The sequence below is a fragment of the Paroedura picta genome, chromosome 8 (assembly GCF_049243985.1).
Source record: "Paroedura picta isolate Pp20150507F chromosome 8, Ppicta_v3.0, whole genome shotgun sequence".
NCBI classification, from domain to species: Eukaryota; Metazoa; Chordata; class Lepidosauria; order Squamata; family Gekkonidae; genus Paroedura; species Paroedura picta.
Genome location: NC_135376.1, coordinates 48,069,008 through 48,093,182, shown reverse-complemented (window position 1 = coordinate 48,093,182; position 24,175 = coordinate 48,069,008). Strand labels below are relative to the sequence as shown.

Sequence of the window (24,175 nt, the reverse complement as noted above, 5' to 3'; positions counted from 1 at the left end):
CTGTGCATAATGACCCTCCCAGTATAACATAAATATAATGTTTTAAGGCTACCAATTATACCTGATTCCTGCATATTTGAATAGCAGCAGTATTAGTACTTTCAGGAACTTCTAAATCATTGCTTTTATTTTTAAGTTAAATAATGCAAAGAAATTCATATAGGAATCTGTAGAGTACTTGCAATATTCCCTTAGCAGATATCTAAACCTGCAAACTAAAATCCTACAAGTAACTAATCTAACAGTACATATGAAAAAGATACAAGGAGACAGTGCATTATAGTTGAGGGTTAATACATTATTTTGCCTTTATTTAAGCAGGGACGTGTATGGGAGTGCAGTGGGGAAAGTTGCTCATAGAATCTGGGAAGCTTCTGTGAATAATTTCAGACACTGTAGTTACAGATGAGTATTCATGTGCAGAATTCTAGGGCTGCTCCCCAAGCCCCACTGGCTCATGACGCTCAAGCAAACAATCCCTAGAGGGATTTTTCCCTCCCAGTAAACACATATTGAGGTCAGAGAGTAATATCTACTCAGAACAGTGGAACCCAGGAGACAAGAAAGACAGAGGAGCCCAGGGAGAATAGTAGAATCATAGCTGTTTTCATCCATTTTTGCAAATCAGTGCAAAATATTAGAAAATTTTCATGCAAGCTATCAGAATGAGAAAGGGGTCTCCCAACTCTGCTTAACATTCTGTTATATCCTCCCATGATTAATGTCATTTTACAAAGCCAAATATTCTTACAAGCTTTTAACTGCCCCTATTTTGGTGCCATTTTGTGCGTGTAGTTTCAAGAGCTTACATTTGTGATTGCACCCATGAATCAGAGTCATAAGATTTAAAATTGCAGGTACAGAACTGTAATCACAATTATTCCTATTTGCAATTTCCAAGCATAGAAAAAGAAATTGTCTCTCTATGTTTATGAAACAATAATGTTCTAGAAATATCAATTTAATGCTGGAAGGAATCACAAAAACAGGTTACTTTAAACTCTAAAGCTGACATGAGACCTTCACAGCAAACATTTTCTTATTTAACAACCAACTGTTAATTTATGTCATTATGGAATAAGAAGTTGACAAACCAAGAAGGTGTAAGTTAATGTAAAACTTCTCTATGACCACATCTTACCCCAGACCAAGAAAAATGGAAACCAGATTTTACCATTTGATGCAAAGACTGTAATAGGGAACCAATAGAGTGGTTAGATAATATTATATTAGTCGCACCCACTACTATTGCAAAATAAAACCCCAGTTCTAGGCTGAAATTCCTCTAGACTGATTCTTCTTAGATGACCGGCTTGACTTGAAGGCTGAATAAGGCTGCCCATCTGTTAATTAGTAAAATTACTCAGATAATAGTATGTAGGTAGGAGACAACTGTATACACCTGAGCTGTAGGTTTTAACCATTCTAATTGGACAAAATCCTTTCTACAGCAAAGAACTTCAATGCTACATATGTCTTATAGCTCACCAGATATTAATCATTGGTTATATCTGTAGGGCTCCATTGGTTATGACACAGAAACTGAAAATACGCCTTAGAACATACTATGTCCCCTACCCATGGCTACAGATTGTGGGAGAAGATCAGAAGTATTTTTTTTAAATACCCTGTATTTTAGGAAAGTTTTCCATTAGTCCTACACTTCCCAGTTATGAACTCATGATATGTTTAATAGGAACATCAGAACACAGTTTGAAAATTTCTGATGTATTATTTCAGGTCACTGGTTATATACATCATAAATACCTAGATTTGGCAAACTACATAATCCAAGAAAAAAATAAGATTTCTTCAACTTTCACCTATAGTGAAAGAATACATGCCAGCAGTGTCTACAGACGTGGGGATGGATGGTGACTGAGCCATCAACAGTACCTTCCCATGTATTTCTGACATGTGCCCAAGCAGCATGGACAGGGAAGGAAAGTTGTTGTTTTTAATCTTAGCTTGAGTTCAAACATCCAAAATGTATTTGGTCCCCAGTGGCTTTAAAGTGTTGGGTTGGACTTTAGCATTGTAAGTACATTATGCCACTCCTATTGGAAATGCTGATGCTTATTTGATCACCAGCCGCTTTTAAATGCTGAGCAGAAAACCCAACATTACCCAGTCTATGCTAGTGTATAATTTTGAATTCTAGTAATAACAATGGCTTCTAAACACAGTGTTTCAATAATAACCAACTGCACATTGTAGGGATGCCTGCAAACAACCACAGGGGGGGAGGAGGAAAGTGAGAAAGAGAAAAGAGTAAAATTCAGAAAATAAGTGACCCTTGTTAGATATCAAGGCAAAATTATACTGCTTTTACAACAGCTTAGACAATTTTTATGTGTGAAAAAAAAAATATATATATATATATATATATATATATATATATATATATATATATATATATATATATATATATATATATATATATATATATAAACACAAAATCTATACATATCAAAAATCATATAACTCAAAGGTTAACATTTGTGAGAAAAAATAAGCAATTTTTTTTTAAAGATCAAACCTTTGTGTTGTTGCCAAACCACCAGAAGTACATGAGGGTACCCGACTGACTTGGCCAAACCACAGCAGTGAGATTGACTTCTTTATTTCTGATGGCCACAAAGGGGGCACTCAAATGCACACGTTCTACTGGACCTGTAGGAAGAGAACCCATTCGTGTATACAGCATCCTTTTATGTTTGATTCAGAGATATAGTTAGAAAAAAAAACATATGATGCATCAGTTTTATTAAAGTTAAGTGTCTATGGGCCTGGTTAGTGCCTGGATGATATAACTCTTGGGAATCTATGCTCACCACATGTTGTTCCATGATGGAAGAAAGGTGGATTATAAAGTAAATGAATAAATAATAAATATCTTTGAAACTGGTGAAAACAGAATGTTCCGTGGCATTTCACATCAAGAGAGTTGTGTCAACCTGGAAGAGATGCAGAATAGTGTGCAATGTATCTGGTTGTGCTTAGAACAATCAGATACACAATGGCCAATTTCCTGGTTCCTCAACTTCTTTTTCAACTGTGTCTCCACCTTTATCAATTCCTCATGGTAAAAGATCATCATAAACTCACTGAAAATTTGTTGTAGGGCAAATAGAGGATATCAATGTAGGCTTCAATATATACCTCATGTAGCCTGGCATAGAGGAGGCAAAATCAGGAACTTCTAAGATACAGCAGCTGCCTATTCAGTCACCCGAGGGAATAATATTTATTTATTTTATTTATATATCGAAGTATTTAGCCCACTTTTCCTCTTAGTTCAAGGCAGCTTAAAATAATAGTTTTCATCCTGAGCTAATAAAATAGCAAGATAAAATAGCAAACCTTAAATTTCTCCCCCTTTAAAAGATGCCTGCCATTTAAAACCCCATAAAAAACCCTGACAAAGTCAGTCTTACATTTCCTTGTATGGCTGGAGGGGTGGGTGTTAGGGAGAAGGACTGCCTTTGATAGCAGCCTAACAGAAGAACAAACCTATCCAAGTCTATACTGTAAAATCAGTGTCACAAGATTTATTTTTATACAAAGAGACCAACCAAAATGTTTTCTAGATATTTTGTCATTGTCATGTTCCTTTCCTCAGTGGATGGTCCCCCTCATCCCTGTTTCCAGTATCTTGGGTCTATTAGCATGCACAAACGTTTAGCCATACCATTTCATAACTATTTGACAACTTAACAGGCATTATCTTCACCTTGGAAGCTTCCAATCCTCAAGAAGTTAACCCATTGTTTGGTCTTCTAGCACATAGCACATGACCTACATTTTTTGCTATAAAAATAGCTTTTAACCCCATTTTGTTGTGTTCAGTAATCAGTACACTTGTATGGTTTACTGGCTTCAGGTGTCATATCTCCACTACTGTGCTGCTGGTCACATGATAGTCCTGATCCTAAACTCTTCTAGAATAGATCAATATCACACAAGCCTACTCTGAATCTCCAATTTTTCTCTATATTATTTCTTAGGAACTTGTATATTTTGCTTTTGTGTGCATTTTTAGTGTACCCTAATATTTTCCCCAAATAAATCTCCTTGAGTGCAAGTTAGGCTGTCATCTTTATTTAAAAGGGTTTCTACCTGGGAAAGAGGCCCGATAAATATGGCTAAAAATATCCTGCAGTTACCCAGCCTCTTGCTAATATATTTAATACATAATCTAATTCCTCCTTGGGCAATCTATTTTGGGTAACACATTGGTGTTGAGCTGCATTCACCAAACCCTTAGGCACTTGAGCAGCTCACTGGGGGAATATATGAGATTTAGAGAAAGAAAGTTTACAGGTAATCAAACTTATTTCAATGCCCTTAGAGCAATGTAGCAGATGGTCAGACATTTATGTAAAACTTCCATATCCAGAAATTAGGAATTCAGTTAGTCACCAATAGAGGAAACAAGAGAAAAGTAGGAAAACAGATGGAAAAATCTGAAGTTTTTAGCTGAAACTTTCACTTTCTCTCCATCTGTTTTCCCCCATTGTTTTGGAAACATCTATGTGTAGAACTGAATTTTAATTTGCCATTGTTGTACAGCAGGAATGCCCAGAATAACTGATTGTTCCTTGTGGTTGCTTATGTATTACAGTCAGGTAAATGGCTGTAATTGCAAGCAGGTGGGAAATCTCATGGTTAATCAACACATTCTTATTCTCAGGGCCAGTTCTAATGCAGTGTTTTGCATCCAAAAGATGACTTCCTGAATTATTCTTCAACACATACACATTTTTTAAAATCACAATACATAAACTAATATAGGAAAGAGATCTAAGCCACAAGAGAACGTATAACTGAGGAAATGTCTGTGTACCTCAACATTTCAAAACTTCTATCACTACGAGTTTGAGAATTTTTCTGAAATATTTTTTATAATATACAATTCCAGAAAGTCTAAATAAAATTTATCCTGCTTCCAGTGACACCGGCACAATAATTGTAAAATTGAGTCAAACTGAGAAAAGTAGACATGGAACAATGTTATAAAATATTTGCGTATGAAATTGCTGTGAGTCCTTTAGTTAGGTATTTAAGATACATCTGGGAATGCATTGCATCAAATTTGTTATAATCTTCAGGTGACTTGTCAAATGCCTCTATAATCCTTCTGACTAAAATTGGATTTAAAAAATGCACCCCCTTCAATCCACATTTGGCTCAATAAATTCTAACATGCTATGGAAATGGATAAATGAAGGAGTGCTTAGTGGGACCACAAAGACATGAGCTGAAAGCTGCTTACTGCATATTCATGTACTGGCAAAGCAGGGCAAGAAAGGTTCAAAGACTTTTGGAGGGTAGAAGACTTCTAGATGGCATGATGGCATCTTGATAGACCATTGCTGCTAGGCTCATGAAGGGGAGGTGGAGATAGTGGAGAATTCTTGCTCCCTTTGATTATTCCCATTGTATTTCACTCTGGGTTGACACTGAGATGATAGGAGTGTAGGGAAAGAGACATGTAGGCTAGCAGTAAAAAAGAAGAATTGTAACTCTGGCTTTCTAACTGTATTGTGAATGAAGTATAATGTTTTATTTTTTGAGGGAAACTAACATTAAGACAAGTAATGTAGATCTGAATCTGACGTCACATTACTTGCCCCTTGTAATCCCTGTGGTACTTACCCAAGAAAGATCATGAGAACTGTTTCTAATTAATTAATGTTAAAATTTGGTCCTGTCCCCATACACTCCTCTCAGACCTTCCACATAGGTAAGAGAAGCTGTAGAAAGGCTGGTGGTGCAAAAATACACTTTATTCAGATCATCCAGGTTGTTATAAAAAGTGGCATCAGTTTAGTTTGGCACAGTCTACCTTTGCTGAATCTGTATAGTATTCTTTCTCATTACCTTTGATTTCTCCCCTTTAATATTTATTCAGGAGCCTTACATGCTATGCATGCCAAATATGATTGCAATTACCTTTCCCCCCCTAATATTATTCTCATTTCAAAATGTAGCTATTGTCCAGTCTTTTGATAAAATGAATTGATTTCTTTAAAAAGTTTTCTGGCTAGTTTCCTACCGTTAATGTTATTAGAAATCATTTGGGCTGTCCACATTTGAGAACATTAAGAAGAACTTGGAAAATTAAGACCTAGGCAGTTAACTTCCATTTCTTCACACTCATGTATTGACTTGTCCATGTGATTCAGTTCAGTATCTTTCTTACTAAGAATCACAAATATATGGGCTATAAAAACCATTAGTAGTAGAAGCTTAGGCTCACTCTGGCAATAAACTATGGTCAGATTCAATGATTCCCTTCCTCACTCTTGGATGTAATGACTTCCCTCAATTAATGGAGAAAGACTTCTTCAAAAGAAGAAAGATTTTCTTGAAAGAAAAAAAAACAAAACAACCAAGTCTACTCAGAAATAAGACCCATTTCAGTGAAGTGGTAACAATATGTGTTTTTTTTTACCTCTTAGCTTATATAAGGTTAGTGTCTAAACTGGGGATGAAGGCTTCGGGATATATACCTGATCTGAGGTTCCAGATAACTTTTAAAACAACAACCCATCAATGTAACCCTCTTTTAATGACATTATCATATCTAAAATCATCTCAGAATGGTTTCCGTGGGGGGGGGGGTGTGTGCAGAATTTTGTTCTATATTACTTTTTGCCTGCCAAGTTGGGAATCTGCCAGACTCCTTTTCAATGTCCTACCTTCTTATAATTATTTCTCCACCACACTAGATCAGTATATGTTTGGTTGCTAGCATGCTTCCAATGGAACTAAATTGAACAGCTGAAAGGATTATATGTCAGGCATCTGGCTGGCACTCTGCAATGTTAAAATCTGAGATGTGAATTACCAAGACTTGCTATGCATGCCACATACACCAAAACAGGAACCATACATGCAATGTGAGGGTTATTCTATAATGCTGCATCACAAAATACAGATAAAAATGTCTCCCGGACTGAGCCAGAGAAACATAAGACATTTTTGCACTTTCATAGAAGGATGCTATGAAACCTGAAAACTTCACCCAGCAATGCAGTTTATTGTTAACAGACCTTATCACTCACTTGAAGTTGGCATGGATCATTTAATATGGTGGATTCAATCTATTCATTCCCATTCCTAAACTAATGAAGCATGAGCTTCAAGAGGCCCTAATGACTGGAAGTCATCACTTTGCTTGAACTGCATGCAGTATATCACAGCTACATGCACATGCATGCATGCTGTAGAATGGGACCAATGTTCTCTATGTACAAATTAACATTTCTTGCTGTAGGTTTAATGTGCTGGCAAGAAAAGCAAGACACTGTGATGATACCAAGTTAAACTAGGAGCCAGGCTCAGTTTGCCAAAATAATGGCTACCTTGTGGGGAAGACCCCAATAATACTCAAAAGTTAAAGTTAAATTCCAAAATCTGGTCTGGCATCATTATACTGGTAACAAATGTTATACTCATGGAATCACAGTTTACAATTCAGTTATCTCCACAAGACACCATGGTTTGTACATTGCTGCTATACATTGAATTATGCTGGATGCTGGATCTCTCACTCACCTTTGAATCTGTGCCACCCTCCACCATCCTGGCACACTCCGCTTCCCCTCAGAAGGCTCCAGGAAATCCCAGAATGGGATTGGCTAGGCTGTTACCATGCTTTGCCCCAGGGGCAAGCAGTTAGCTTCACAATCTCAGCTACCCAATTCCTCCCTGACAGCGCTTCTGGAGCCTCCTTTTATTTCCTCTCATTTCCCCATCCATCCCATGCAAGGCTTCAAAGCCCAAGCTAGCCCCACCCCTTCTGTTCCATGTCTCCATGGTCTCAGGGCCCTTGCACCAGGGCACGTTTGCCTCCTGCCCCATCCATCCTTGGTATTTTCTCCACTGCCAGGCTTGACTGGTGGGGCTGTATTTGAGATGCTGAAGGGGTGTGGGGCACATCCTTTGTTGTAGGCACTGGTCCTGTGGCAATTCCTTCTGTGGAAGAGTGAACAAGAGGTGCCATTTTCTGACTGCGACTGCCAGGAGGTATGTGCCCCTGGGTGAAGTTTTGTGATTTGGGGACTTGCAGCCAGTCGGGGCATTGGTGGCCTGATAGATTTTCATTTTTAAGGGAAACTAGTAGTAAAGCTTGTTGCATTCTGTAATGCAATGTGTGTTAACTCATGGTTTGGTGTGGGTTTAGTGCCTCACTTGGAAGCTGGCAGCTCTAAGAGGAGGTCTTTCTGTGCACAGCAGTCTTGACTCCAGTCAGGTTTATGCACACCTAGGTAGTATGGAATTCCAGAACATGAACCTACATCAATTAACTCCTCTCTGCAATGTTTTCCTGACCTGAAATAGGTCAGGGGGGACTATGTGGCTGGTTAGGTGGCTGTGGAGGCATTACACTTTTGAGGCCCCACTTCCAAACCTCAAGGAATATTTCCAGATCAGACACAGCCAACTTCAGTTCCTATGTCTCTCCAGCCATTTACTTGTTCACCATTTACCAAGCTGTAAATATTCTTTATTTAGATCTTCCTGTACTTTCTAGACTTGCAGGGACCCTGCTGGTCTGTCTGCACCCCAAAACACAAACAGTTGCTGGTAAGGGCTGGCAAAAGCCCATAGCCCAGGCCAGATACACCCACACTGCTCTACCCCAACCTCAGTCTTCAAACGTCTACCATCATCTCTAATATCACTCCTCATATCTAGATTATAATTATCAGCTCTTTAGGTAAAAATGGCTACTTTGGAGGGTGGCATTGTACCATGTGGCATTGTAACATTTTAAGACCCTCCTCCAAACCTCCAGGAATATTTCCAACCTAGGGGTAGTCAATTGCTAAGTGGGACCTGGAGAGCTCCTGTAATTACAGCTAATCTCTGGATCAGCTTCCCAGGTGAAAGTGGTTGCTTTGGGGGGGGGGGGTGGCAGGGTTGTTGTGCAGAAGAATCCCATACAGGTTGTTGTGAAGATGAAACACTTGAGGCCCTACTGCACAGGGTTGTGCAGATGAAATGGGGGAACCTCTGCAGCAGCATCCAGTTTCATCTGCACAATAACCTTCTGCATTAGGCCTCAAATGTTCAGAGAGTTATAGAGAAGAGACATTCATGGGCTGCATCTGCCCTCGAGCAGTGAGAAGAGGCTTTTCTGTGGCCTCTCTGTCAGCCAGCGGTTAGGCAGAAGGAAAGCACACACTTGCCCTCAAACTCCTCTGAATTGTTCTCAGAAATACCTCCCTCCCTCAGTCAGGGGCTGTTAGGGAAGTGGGAGGTGCGGAATCCTGAGCAAGGGGCTGTTGGACCTGAAGGGAGGAGGAAGGTGCAGAATTCTGAGCAAAGGGCTGTTAGGCCTGAAGGGAGGAGGGAGGTGCAGAATCCTAAGCAAGAGCAACAATTGGCCGTGAGGAAGGAGAGTTTTCACCAACAGCTATCTTTGGAACCTTCAGCATGTTGTCAGAAGTATGAATGTCTTTTTATGTACATAGGAATTAAAATTCTAGTATTAAAACCCATGAATGCAGTCAATGGTAGGTTATTTCAGAGCTTATATTAGGTGTCTACTTACAGACCACATGCAGGAAAAGTGATGCCAGGTCTGAACCCAGGTTGTTTTCTGCATATGCTGTTACTTGGAAAATTCCAGTGCTCTTATAGATATGTCGGATGCCATCCTCTATGGGGCTGAAATTAGCATAAGACACAGCAGTACCATCTCCGAAATCTAGCTGAATGTTTGTCCTCTGAAGATCACCCTGCAAGAGGGAAAACTATGGTTTATGAATGTGACTGATAAGGGTCAGAATAGTTGTATATATGGTCAGTATAGCTGTTTTAGTATGAACATGGCAGATGCTCAGCAACTCCTCCTGCAATAAAATAAACAGTTGAATATTAGCCACTGTGTTCAATAGAAACAGGACAGGGCAGGACTAGGTGGGTTAGCTGAGCACTGGGAATTTTCACATGGTTAAGACTTGATTGCCATATCCCCTGTGTGGAAGCTACTGAGTGGTGTCTAGATTTGGATCCAGTTCTCAGATGCAATCATAGGCCTGGTTTACATATGCAATAAAATGAAGTGATTGAATCTTGTGGTGCAGATAGTGACGCTACATGTTAGAGATGTGAGAATGCCTTTTAAACATTCTGCCAAGTTAAAAAAAAACCTACAAGAAAAAAAGATGAGCACATTAGAAAAACAAGTTCTATCCCACCCTGTCCCATTTGGCACTAATTTTCTACGTTCATCAAGTTTTGCATTTAGGGAAGCATTTAAAAATGCAACCTGAAATGGTACAGTGAGTCTTCTTAGGACTCAGCAATCAATTAGGAGAAATGGACCTAATCAAAATAAAATAAAAACCATAATAACCAACAGACAGTAGGATTTTGCTCTTTGAATTTTCAAAACCATCCCATGCTGCCAGAAATTGTAGTTGTAGACCTACCCATGGCTATTTTATGGCTGCAGAGGTGGGGCATTGAATCAGTATTTTTGGGCAGGAGCCCTGGATCATAAAATGGCTTAATACATTTTATAGGCAGCAAGAGTATAATGTTTCATGCATCTTCAGGTTTTGCAGTGTATGCTGTTTCCAGAAGAGAAGGCCTCACTGGGGTGTACAAGGCAGGATTGAAGAAAACAGCCCTCTTATATTGAAGATTTCACAAAAAGAACCAACCATGTGACTAAAGGAAGACTCCATATTCAGAGACAGTAAACTCCTGAATGTCAGTGCCAGTAGGCAACATCAGGGGGGAATCCTTTGGTCTCCATGTCCTATTGTTGGATTTCAACTGGTTAGCCCCTGGACTATAAGGACAACTGGTTTGATCCAGCAGACTGTTCTTATGAACTTATTCCCAAAGTTAAATCCTACATCAGCCACCTACAGAATAGTATGTGTGAAGTTATCTCTGAATAGCAACATAAACTGCAGCTACTTTAAGGTAAAGGTATCCCCTGTGCAAGCACCGGGTCATGTCTGACCCTTGGGGTGATGCCCTCTAGCGTTTTCATGGCAGACTCAATACGGGGTGGTTTGCCAGTGTCTTCCCCAGTCATTACCGTTTACTCCCCAGCAAGCTAGATACTAATTTTACCGACCTTGGAAGGATGGAAGGCTGAGTCAACCTTGAGCTGGCTGCTGGGATTGAACTCCCAGCCTCATGGGCAGAGCTTCAGGTAGCATGTCTGCTACTTTACCACTCTTTACATCAAGTCAAAACTGGTAGGATGGCAAGCTTCATCATAATATAGACAAATAGCAAGATGCAAAAAAGAAGTTATGGTCTACTTCTCGAACTATCATTGAATTGTTCTGAAGTCAAGATCAAACAAAGAAAACAAAAATTAAACAAAAACATAAGAGGATAACACTTCCACTCTTCATTCAGATTCAGATCTTCTAGCCCTCCCCTCAGGATTTCAGATATAATTAAAAAAAAAAGTCTAGGAAGAAGATCTGGTGCCCTCCCCCTTAAGAAATATGCCACCCTTTGACCACCTGGATGTGACTTGCTGACATAGCCTTCTGCTGCCCAATGGCAGGTGTCCCATTCTGGTGAAGGACTGTTTTCTGCCATGCGGGGTTTTGTATTATTTTACTTTGTTTTAATGGGGTTTTAATCAGATTTTATTATTGTGCAAATTTTCTGTTGTGACCCATCATGAGACAGCATGCCGAGAGTAGCAGGTAATAAATATCAATATCAATATCAATATCAAACATTGATATGAGGCTTCATCCGCTGGTAGCAGATTCATTCTGTAGAGCTGTGATTCAAGTGAAATGACCTCTTAGTTTATGAGAATGGGAAGCATTAGTGGAGGATTCAATATATTAATGAATTTTGTGAGAACTCTGGTTCAATTATAAATATGAACTTTCTTTTATGGCCTCTTGACACTTGAGACAAATTGCAGCCATCCCTTTCTTCTGGCATATTAACTAAATTCTACAGAAATATTGCTATTAAGATCAGTGTCTTTTTTTTGTCAATTGTGTATATATAAACTGTTTATAAATGATATATAAATGGCACAAAAATTGTGAAATGATTATGTCTTGGATTCAGATTCAGTGATGCACAAGTGGAAACATAAAGGAACAATAAAGATCTACTTGCACAAAATCCCATGCAACACCCAGCACTTTCCTCCCTGTATATTGCATTGATCAGATGTTGGTCGCAGCAGATCCTAAGCAGAAATGCAAGTAGGGATGCAATAGAGTTGACCCAGTGCAAATGGCTACAATAGTTTTTTCTTGTGTTTCTGAGTGTACAAGAACTCAAGCAGAAGTTTTACACTGGAACCTGCTTGATGCAAAAGAAGCAACCAAAAATAAGAAATTTGGTAAAGAAATCAGGCAGATGAAAATGGTCTCTCTGATCCAGCATAAAAACTTATTTGTATATACTTATGTTCTGGCCACAATTTCCTATCTATTCCCTCCACTTTGTTGACGTTTTTAAGAGGAAAAAAACCTAAGAGTTATCATATCTAAACAGTAACAGATCCTGTTTTGACATTCTTGCTAACTTGCTCTGCATTGCAACGATTTGCTAATCCATTTCCTTTAACTGTATTTCCAGTATATAAACTAGATAAAGGTATTTCATCCACCACACATGCAGCATCAGCTATCCCAAAGTTTATGAATATAAATTAAAGTGGAAATGAAGTGGAGGCATTTCAAATGGATAACAATCACTAGTCTCTGGATGTATTCAAGAAATACTTTTTATAGTGCTAGTTCTGTAACATATCAAATGGAAATGCGAAAATGGTGTATTATAAAGCTCACGAGTCTGTAAACCGAGTACAGTTGACAATAGATCAGTATAGGGTAAGAAAGTAAGTTACTTCTAAGGCACCTTGGAAAGATGTAAATGGTGTCCTGTTAAAAAGTGTCAGGGGGATCAGCCTTCATTGAAGAGAAACTGGGTCTGAAGATAACCTTTATATTTTTTCATTCATGTGTACAAAGTAGTAACATGACAACAGTATGACACAATCATGGGAATGTTTCTATTTTATTACCCTGCAGCCAGAAGGGAGCACAGTTCCCATTTTGACAGTAATGTCATGATCACATGGAATTACCTAGACAAGAGATTTGTTCTTAAATAAAACTGGGAATATGCTGGGGATATGATTGAGACATTTGGGATTATTAATTATAACTTCTTTTCAAAATACCTGTAAATAAAATCCTGCAACCTGTTTTAGATATGTGCTTATATATTTTCTATTGCTGGAACTATATGTCGGCTTGATATGAGATTAATTTGTCCAACCTCCATGCCAGTTCATAGACTAACATTTAAAATGACCGTAGAGTAGGACTGAATTCAGTGTTGATTTAAATCTACATGAATCTACCATGTTTAGGAGCAGCCATGACTTACCGTGGCTGCCATTGAGGAGGTGGCTGAAGGGTGGGAGAAGGAGGGTGCTCCATGGTGGCTGGAGCAAGTGCAGCGTGCATGCACCGCATCAGAGGGAGGGAGGCAGAGCATGTGGTGCCTTTTTAAGATGTGCAGGCAGCTTGGCCTCTTCTTCCGTGCCAGTCAAGATGCCCTCTTGGCTGCCATGGCACAGGAGAACAGGTGATAGGCTGTAGCATCTGGGAGCAGGAGAGAAAGATCCCCTCGAGGACCGTTTATGCACTGGAGGTTTCATGCTGGGTTACAGGCTGGAGTTTTAGTCATGGCAGGTGGCCCCACCTCATCCTGCACTCACACAGGGGAGCATTTGGCCCAGTGCATCTCATCTGCCCTCTATTTGTGCTCCTGCACGAGAACTGGGGCAGTAAAGTGCCCAGTGCATAAACGGTCGAGGTGAGACATAGTGAGGTGAGGTGGGAAGTGGCTTCTCCCTTCTCTACCCACTGAATTGGTGGTTGGGCCCTGCTTATCTGTGGGACTGCCTATCTCTTTATGCCCCCATAGAGCACTTCACTCTGCAGGTATGGATTTGCTGGCTGTCCTGGGACCCCAGGACATTCACCTGGCTTTGACCAGGGTCAGGGTTTTTTTGGCCCTGTTCCTAACCTGGTGGAATGAGCTCCCGGAAGAGCTATGGGCCCTGCATGAGATTTCAGAATTCCGCAGGGCCTGTAAGACGGAGAAGTGTCAAAGTTTCTTACAATCATCTTCTCTTCCGCTCCCCAAAAAAGACACCATGTGAGGTAGGTGGGGCTGAGAGAGGTGTTATAGGGGCTAAGATGAAAAAGAAATAGTTTGGGAAAGGGATACAGAGGTAAGCAAGGTACCCTCTGCAAATTTTTGCAGGTTTTCCAAGTTGTATAGCGCTCAGCCCCTACCATATAATTTGGCCAGTTTTCTCAGAGAGAGATTGCCAGTAAGAGGGTAGGAGGGAAAGCTGAAGATGGAGACAAATAATGGTGGGCTGATGGGTGAGTGGAAAGGAGAGACAGAAGTGTGAAAGGGGGAGAGACTATGGAAGCTATGATGGAAAGAAAAAAGGAAATGGTGTCCAAAGAGGAAATTAAACGCTTCCCCATAATTCCTTGCAGGGGCCTCACATACATAATTGTTTTGCAGTTTAATTGATTTTTCTCATTTAAACATTTTCAGCTGTTCAAAGGAAACAAGACATTCACAGATACAAGGTTTTCAAGAGAGCCAGTTATAAAAGTTTCAAAAGATTTGAAAAAGCAAATATTGTTAATGAACACTGAAGTATGTCACAATTTTAGCTCAGATTTCTCTCTCCATGGTGGGTAATAGTGTATATTGTATATACAAGGAAGGAAGGAAGGAAGGGAGGAAGGAATGGAAAGGAGATAGTGTTACACAAAAATTGTGAAGACCTTACCTCTTCCATGAGGATTATAAAGGTAGTGTTGTATCCTTGTTCTGCTACCAGCTTGCCATTGGATGTGAGGATATGCAGACCTCGGGGAGCTTTCCCTGGGCACTGTTCAGGTTTGGCTGCATACTTTTCCCTGAGCCCATCTGTACAGTTATTAGAAACAATCCGTCGATACCTGCAGGGTTTGACAGTTTGCATTGCATTAAGTTGTTTATGTAAAATATCATGTCGGTGTTTTGAGGACAAGGGTAGAGTCTGACAAAATACATACTCTTTGCTAGAATGAAATGCAAAGAAATTTAAAGTTTTATCATTACATGCAGCGATCATTATCTTAAGTGTCTTCCTGAATCAAAGAAAAACTGATTTCTTAGTAAATTATAGAGCTTTATACAAGCAAATGTTCATGTAGGAAACACTAGTAATTCTTCATTTCTGCTTTCTACATTTTGTTATTTTTTCATTTCTCTTATTGTTTTATTATGGCAAACATTTCTTCACAAAACTATCTTTGCATTAATGAATTTCCAAAAATATATCTCTGAATACTCTAGAAAATTCTTAGAAAAGGCTATTTCTCTAAATAACAATGCTGCATTTTATATCATATATAAAGGTCGAGTTGTACATATTTATGCATGATATACTTATTCTTCATGCAAGGGAATTTTTGTTTTATTTCATTGTTGGGCTGAAATCAATTATGTCCTTTCACTAAGGGTGGTGTATGGTGGAATTAACCCTTAAGCACATCTGTTCTCCCTAGAGGATATGGAATTTACCTAGCTGGCTCAGGAACTACACTAGTAGGCCCTAATAAAGAATTGTCTAATCTCATAGATGGGGAAGAAATGGAGGTAATGACAGATTTTATTTTCATGGGCTCCAAGATCACTGCAGATGGGGACTGAAACAAAAAAAAATTAAAAGATGCTTGCTTCTGGGGAGGAAAGCTATAGCAAATCTAGACAGCATCCTAAAAAGCAGAGACCACCCTGCCAACTAAAGTGCTTCTAGTCAAGGCTATGGTCTTCCCAGTTGCAATGTATGGATGTGAAAGTTGGACCATAAGGAAGGCCGAGCATCAAAGAATTGAGGCTTTTGAACTCTGGTGCTGGAGAAGACTCCTGCGAGTCCCTTGGACTGCAAGGTGAACAAACCAGTCAGTCCTTGAGGAGATCAGCCCTGACTGCTCCTTAGAAGGCCAGATCCTGAAGATGAAACTCAAATACTTTGGCCACCTCATGAGAAGGAAGGACTCCCTGGAGAAGAGCCTAATGCTGGGAGCGATCGAGGGCAAAAGAAGAAGGGGACGACAGAGAATGAGGTGGCTGGATGGAGTCACTGAAGCAGTCGGTGCGAACTTAAATGGACTCTGGGGAATGGTAGAGGACAGGAAGGCCTGGAGGATCATTGTCCATGGGATCACAATGGGTCAGACACGACTTCGCACCTAACAACATGTCTCATTTTACCATTTCAACAGAAATAAGGTCAATTAATCATCTGAGACTTGTCAAGAGTTACTAGTGTGCTTCATCTCAAGACGATATGATCTCTTCAAAAACTCATCCTCAATTTAAAATGAACAAACATTTACAAGTATTCCTTAACTACATTCCTTGTTCCCCAGTTAGCATGGATCAGGCTATATTTTGAAACTGAAAAGAATGACTAAAATAAGGAGAAAATTAAAATAGTGTTATTTATAATTAAAGCTGTTGATTATAGAAACAATCAATAGAACCAAAATCAGAATCCTTAAGCTGAATAATAAAGTTATGTTATGAAACCCAATCGTTCTTTTTTCAGTGATTTATTAGATGTATATTAACAAGCGTAACCATGAAGTAACCAAAACAAGTTCCCAGGTACAGTACTCGTATTCAAAGAGGAACCTTCTTTAGTGGTTACTTCCTCAATAATGATGACTATGATTCCATTTACTCATATTTCATAATTAACTCAATTATATAAGTATCATACGACAGTCCTCAGCAAGGGCCAGAGCTCTTTCTGTCCTGGCCCTCATCTGGTGGAATGAGCTCTTTGAAGAGATCAGGGCCCTGCCTGAACTCCACAATTTTGCAGCACCTGCAAAAGGGAGCTCTTTCACCAGGCATTTGCTTGAGGCTGACTGGCCCAACAACACCCACTGGTCCCCCCTCAGACAGCCCCTCCATGACCTGAAACAGCCTGACCTCCCTGGGGGTTTTATCCATGTTGTTCTTCTATTTTAAGCCATTGTTGGATTATTGTTGATATTTTATTTATGACTGTGTTATATGTTTAGACTGTTCTATGTGTCACCCCTGCAATGTTTCATGTGAACTACCTTAATCCCTATGGGAGTGCAGTATAAAAATCTAATAAATAAAAAATGGCATACATGGGTCCTTTCAAACAGGGTTGCTGTTATCCTGGAGGCTGGCATTCCTAGCTGTGGGCACAGAGTTCTGATGCAGCTTGCTGGAAAACTGAATTTTCTAAATGCTGTAGAAGGAAAATGGAATGGGGCTCCATTGGTGACTTAACTCAAGGAGGGAGAAAGGGAGAAATACCCAGTCATTTGGTGCTCCCCCCTCGCCATGACGTTTCCACGTATATCATATGTAAGAATCCTATGTAAGAAAAAAACATTTTTCCCTGGGGAGCATCTTTGTCCTCATAACAATATGGCACCTACATATCATTGCTGCAAATAGTTTTCTGAAAAATTATCTGGACAACTATTTGCAAGTAATCCTGGAATACAGCAAAAGGTATGTCAAACAGTCAATACAAGTCTACAGATGGAGAGCTCACCCAGTGCTGTTCAGGTAACTCTGTCCAAGGCTGCAGTCTTTCAACTGGGACGATGGGTTGAACCAGAATGCTGGAATGCATAGATTATTATTGTGTCTTTCATAGCCATAGTCACTAAGGAATAAAACAGAATAACTGGTGTTAATTTAAAATGAATAACTACTTTTATGGGTCATGTTTGCAAATATGTATTTGAGAGTATGTGTGGTGTTTCTCCACATTATTCTCATAATAACAATATAAAATGGATAAAGATACCCATTTCCCCAAGGCCACAAAACACTCTGTAATTCAGCAGTGATTAAAACCCACATCTGCCTGGTATAATCACTGTTTCAGGTCTCAAAGAGAGGCAGACTGACAGAGAGAGATGTGCATGAAATCAAAATATGCAAGCAAGAAGAGACTCATAAAGCAAGAGAGAAAGAAAGGGCAAAGGCATGATGTTATTTACCACCAGGCCATAAACAGCCTCAGCTCTTCATTTTCACACAATAAGGTACAAGACATTTTCTGCCAGGCTTGTTGGCAAGTCTACTCTTCTCACTTAAATTTTTGTATGCCTCATTTTTTTTTCACTTTCCCTACCCCTCCTTGTGGCTTTATTTCCGCTTCTGGTAATAGAAGGGAACCCAGGGGGTGGGAAGACAAACTCTACCTCTGAGGCAGGACTGGTCTTAGTGATTCTGAGACCTTGGAATACCCAACATTGCCTTTTCTCCTAACCACCCCCTGATTTTAACCTACCACGCTGGTTTTTGTGAAGATAAAATGGGTTTTATATATAACTTTGGACCCCATTGGGGAGAAAACAAGGGTATAAATAAATATTCAAAACATTAAGATGCATGTCAAAGGGATTATCCCCCCACCCCCCACCCCACTACCAGAGGGCTTAAGGAAGAAATCGATGAGGGAAGTGGGATTGTAAAAACAAGAGTAGTTCTTAGGGGTGAAAATGCCCTCTGAAGTGATATTTGGAACTACTGCACTAATGTCAGCAGGGTTGGTCTGTCAGTTATAGTGTACAATGGGAATTTACATGCATTGTGCCTGCTTTCCGTACTTCCTAAGATTGTATCGCCATATTAAAAACATTTCATATTGTGGATTGTGCTGCCCCAGAGCCATATCTGGGTGAAAGGAAGCTAAGCCCTCCCAACACACAAACACACACATACAGAGTTCTTTTTTTGTGGGTGCCTTGTGCTAAGAAAGAAAGAGAACTAATTGTGTGAGATGGGAGCCAGAAGAGGCAGCCAGTTCAGAGGGAGTAGTTGAGGAGGGACAGGCAATGCAACTTACCAAGTGAAAAAGAAAATCTTTTTGTTAAAGGGAAGGGAGGGACTACTGTGTTGCTTGAGGAAGGGGGGGGCTTCATTTTCTCCTCTTCCAGCACAGGGAACAATGAAATAGCTAGCCCCATCTACAATCTGCCTTCCATAAGCCCACCCCTTATGGCTATATTTGATAGTTTTTGCTCATTTATTTTCTTACTTTTTAAATTTTAACCCTTGAACTCACCCCCCTAACTCTGTCCCTTTATTGTAACTGGTACAAAGTGCGGCTGCAAGGGTCTTTGGTTAAGGCCACGGTAATAAGATCGGGTTCCTCTCCTCCTCTTTATAATCTGTACCCACACTTTTATAATTCATACTCTCCCCAGGCCATACATCACCTGTGGTCAGCTATCAGGGCAACAGTGACTTCCAGTAGAAGGGCTGAGGGTTATATGAGAAATAAATTTCTGGGGCCATTCCGCATGACTTTAATGTAGCAGAAGGCTTGCAAATTGTAAACGCTACTAATTTGCAGTTCCACAAAACATCGCACACAACCTGCCACACTCCTGAAACAGTCCTGCAAAAAGCAATTCATTGTAGCGCTTGAAGGGAAATCGGGAAAAATGGATTCACCCTCCGAAAAGTGCTACACTCTTGCACACAATCTGCAACAGTAACAAAAAAGACCTCTGCGTTCCCATTGTTGCGGTTCCAACAAAATCCCTCCCCCTTGCTCTCTCCTCTGAACTTCCGGTGAAGCAATCACCATTTTTTTTTTCTCGGAGCGAGCAGAAAGCAACGAACCAGCGAGCCTTCATTCACCCAATGAGGCTTCTCCGGCTACAGTCCCTCCACATAAGTGCTTTAAAGCTCCCCTAAGTCCCCAAGCACAACACAGCCCCGTTTGCAAGTTCCCTTTATTTTCGGCCGAAAATCGCGCCCGTTCGGGGGGGGGGGATTTTTCTTTTCACTCGGGGTGAGCGTGGTAATGATGAATCGCCAGCTCACACGCCAGCTGCCAGCTAGATGGGTCTCTCCGTTGCAACGAATTAATGCAGATTTGTTGCAACATGTTTTTTTTTAAACCTGTTCTTGAAGGGAAAGGGGCTTTCCTGGGGCATGATAACAACTGCCAATTGGCTGTATGTTTGATTGACGGCCAGGGGCGGGACAAAGCACAGAAAAAATCGCTTCCTGTCTAGCGATTTTTGCGAGACCGGAAACCTGTGGGAAACGAATGAAACGCTACTGAATTCCACTAAAAAAGCAGGTATGCGTAACGCCGAGATTGCACTTTTAAAAATAGCGTTTCCGCTTTGTGGAACCAATTGCCAAAATTGGTCCTTGTGCGGAAAGGCCATGGATTTTATTGTGTTTTATGCTGTTTTTATATTTTATGTAAACCACCATGAGTCAGCTGGGCCAAGAGTGGGGGCCTATAAATACAGTTATTAATAAATAAATAAATAAGTAAGTAAGTAAGTAAGTAAGTAAGTAAGTAAGTAAATAAATAAATAAATAAATAAATAAATAAATAAATAAATAAATACTTGCACTAATAAGGAAACACCACTGAAAATTTTGGGCAGCCTTTGGAAGAGAGCTAATGACTGAAAACTAGACATCTTTCATTCTGATACTTTACAGCTCTTACTTTGGAGCTTTTATTGGCTGCTGTACATATTTATATTTGTTAAGAACTGGTTGTGTTAAAACCAGACCTTTGAAGAAGGCCTTACAAGGGCCGAAACACATTGGTCTATTGGTTCACATGGTGCATTGCATACTGGTTTGCAATAGCCTATGGGCTGGACATATGTTTTTAATTCCTATAGTTCTTAAAAATTGTGCACAATAAAAGTAATATAATTTTAACAATACAGACCTTTGTAGGTAGTGACTGTGTAAATCAACATTTCAATAAACCAGCATTTGACTCATAGTCAACTAAGAATTAGTTGACACACAAATAGGGCTTCTTTTCTCAGGTATTTTATGAACACGAGGAAGGGAGGGATGTCGGTTAGGATTCCATTCAAAGGTCCCAGTATATAACTCAGCACCTGTAAAACTGGGGTTCTAAACTGTAATCTATTGGGAAGTGTGTAGTCTGGGTGCCAAAATGGCCTTAGAAAGTAGCTAAAAGGACAGGTTTTTTTAAACAAAGAAAAGAAATTTGGGAAATGGGAGAAGTGCTACACTCGTCATCCCTAGCACCAGCCCCTGATCCTCCAGATGACCCACTCCCCTGGGTTTAACGGCAAAATAAAACATTCATTGTTCAAATGGGTTAACGGGAATCAAAGATTTCTTGATGCTTTTCTTCTTGGTGTTCAAATTTAATCATTCTCAGTAAGTCAGCCCTGCATTTTTTTTTCCCAAAAAGAAAATGCCTGGTAGTGACTCTATAATTAAAAAATGTTCAGGAGGAGCTCTGTGTTGCCCAAAAGAAAGAAAGAGCTGCATTAATATTTAATAAAATTAAAGACAACATTGGTGAATGCCCTAAAGGCTGCAGACTCATTCATTAACTTCTGGTAAATGTATATTAAAAACACACACGCTGCCCACCTTCCCACTCAAAAGCCTCAGGGTTTGCATGTTAGAAAAATCATCAAGTCCAGCTGCTGCTGTGCCTGGCTTGGAAAAGCTTTCTTGACAAGGGTAAATAAAGAGCTAAAGAAAGGAAACATCAAGCAAGTATACTAATGCAATTTTAGTATTCATTGTGCCACAAGGTGGAAGAAAAAGCTACCTTATTTTTCACAGGTATGTGGGCATTTTCACTTTTGGAGTTTTACTTTCCCACTGCCTCATTCTCCCCAATATGGGAAAGGAAAAAAACTACTGGGGACAGTTAGTTGAAGTGTAGCCCAATGACCTCTCTCTAGACCACTGATTAGGAGGAAGGAACTTAAAAACTTTCTAGCTTAGAGCAGTGGTACTTGGAAACAACCAGTCACAGGACCACTCGTCTGAAGAAGCCCACAGTCAGATGTCATCCACAGTAAAGTGCAGAAGAAAATTCTTGCTTGCAATTTTCATCCCATCCCAGCTTCTCTCTTGATTTTGTGGCTCCAGCTTTCTAGAACAGCACTGATGTGCTAGGTCTAATTATCTTTTAAATTTGTAGACTTCAACCAGATGGCTGCAATTTACCGTGAATGTCCCTTCTCTCCTTAATTGGCCAATGCACATGTATATCACATTTACAGACAAATAAAACAGGGCAAAATATATTTTTTCTGTGTGCTGTCATTTTAGTAGTGAACACAATGATTGATAATACAATCGTATAATGAAGAATCATCCTATAGGTGGATAGATTTCTGAAATAAATTTGAGAAACCCTCCCATATAAAGAGGAAGATAGTCTGAATGCTGGCCACTAATAGATTTGCATGGCAGAAAGCTCCTTATTCTTGCTTTACTGCACAGTTCTTATAATTAGATTTATCAACCAAGAACAAGGCCATATTACTTTTCATCACATTTGGAGTTCCATAGGCACTGGCAAAATCAGTTAACCGCCAACCAATAAGTGTCAAGAAAGGCTGCAAATAACTTGCTTTTTCTTTTTACCATTCAAAGTCCCACTCAGCGCAGATGCAAGGTTCGGAGACGACTGTTCTTGAATAGTCTCTATTCAGTGCACACCATGCCCCTGCCTTACGTTTTTTATAGATCTTCCTCTCTCCCATAACACAAGGTTCACCCTTTGGAGCAGAACAAAGGTGAGTTAGAATAAAGACGGGAATACTGATGAATTTGATACTTCTGTCTGAGTTGCTTAATTTGTCACAGAGGCACAGGAGCTTAGTCCTTCCAGAAAGCCACCCAATTAGAGGTCAGAAAAGAAAGGAATGAATTATATTTTGCACTTGATTCTTTGTTTCTACCATTTCTGATCCCCGAAAGCAACCTTTATAAAGTAAAGAAAACCCAGAATACTACCTATCTCATGTGTCTGCTGTCTAAATGGCAATCTTCAAAACTATACAGGTATAGTTGTGTTAATGGACATGCATGAGGGGTGTGGAGATGCTGGATAGGGCATTCAGTATTTGTATTCTCCCTTTCAGCAATCCATGATAATAACCACTAACATGGTGGAATGAGTTGCTGTTGGAAGTGCAAGCCCTCATAGAGTTTCCTAAGATCCGGAGAGCTTGTAAGATGGCCCTCTACCACCAGGCATTTGGTTGAGGTAGGGACTACCATCACCACCCAATGTGGGCCCCAGATGAATCCCCCATTAGTCTCCACCTGTGCCCTGACAGTAAGAACATCTTAACAGCCAAGTTTGTAGGGATGTTAGAGTTAGGATGAGTAGGATGTTTTTAAAATTTTAATGTTATTATGGTTTTATCTGCAGATGTAAGCCATCCCATGTAAGAGGGGTGGCATATAAACAAACAAACAAAAAACTACTGTTATGACCTGATCCTAGTTTTTGGAATATAATATCTTCCCAAATAGCTTCTGAACTCACCTAGTAATTTCAACAACAAACTTTAATTCAGATGACTGAATCAGACTTATATCATAATAACAATTCAGTTTCTAGTATGTGTTGTCATTAATCAACTAATCACAGGTGCATTTTTGACCAAAATAATGTTTGTAGAAATGAAGAATGTGAAAATTCCTAGGGCTTTATTATTTATTTTTGTTCTAGCCTTCCTCCAGCCTGATTTTGATTCACTCATATCTTTTCTTCCTTGAGCACACAGCATGGAGACTAAAGCACAACCCAGTTGTTGCTCTTCTAGCATTCAGTGATTAATTGCTCAATTCTTTTATTTATTCTTTGATTTATATACTGCCGCTCTCAAAGACTCCAAAACTTTTATCCCCTCCTTTTAGCATATATGCCCTGTGAAGAAATGCATGACCTTATGAGGAATTTGCCCCAGGACAGCCTGTCATTGCTGGTGGGTTTTAGATGTGACATCGGCAGCAACCCGAGGTTGTGCAGGGACTGGCACGAGTTTTGGTTAGATTTGCCTTGTGATGAGGGAAATTGGCAAAACTGAATTTGCCACTTCTAGTCACACTTCACATCAGGGAGCAATCAGGGGCAAGAAAGGAAGAAACACACTACAGTCTCTGCAGCGTTTTGCCCACCCTCGTACCTGCCCTCCCCTCCCCATTTCCTGCTTTAGAATTTTTTTTAAAAATGGCAGCCTATGTTGCTGCGGGACTGCAAAGCAATGTTCCCTAAGTTAAAATAAAACATTCTGCT

At 39.9% G+C, this 24,175-nt stretch overlaps 1 protein-coding gene across 4 annotated transcripts in view; it reads right to left on the bottom strand.

Moving 5' to 3' along the window:
• SORCS3 (sortilin related VPS10 domain containing receptor 3) overlaps positions 1–24,175 on the bottom strand; it is a 563,192-nt gene that overhangs the window by 54,382 nt on the left and 484,635 nt on the right. For all 4 annotated transcript variants that reach the window (XR_013233573.1, XM_077349660.1, XM_077349662.1 and 1 more), the window contains exons 16-20: positions 22,513–22,646; positions 17,648–17,761; positions 14,846–15,017; positions 9,566–9,752; positions 2,540–2,673 (exon numbers count right to left, since the gene is read on the bottom strand). Coding sequence is in view for 3 of the 4 variants with exons in the window: in XM_077349660.1 (XP_077205775.1) it covers positions 2,540–2,673; positions 9,566–9,752; positions 14,846–15,017; positions 17,648–17,761; positions 22,513–22,646 (741 nt within the window). In the remaining variant the exon portion in view is untranslated. The remainder of the gene's footprint in view (positions 1–2,539; positions 2,674–9,565; positions 9,753–14,845; positions 15,018–17,647; positions 17,762–22,512; positions 22,647–24,175) is intronic.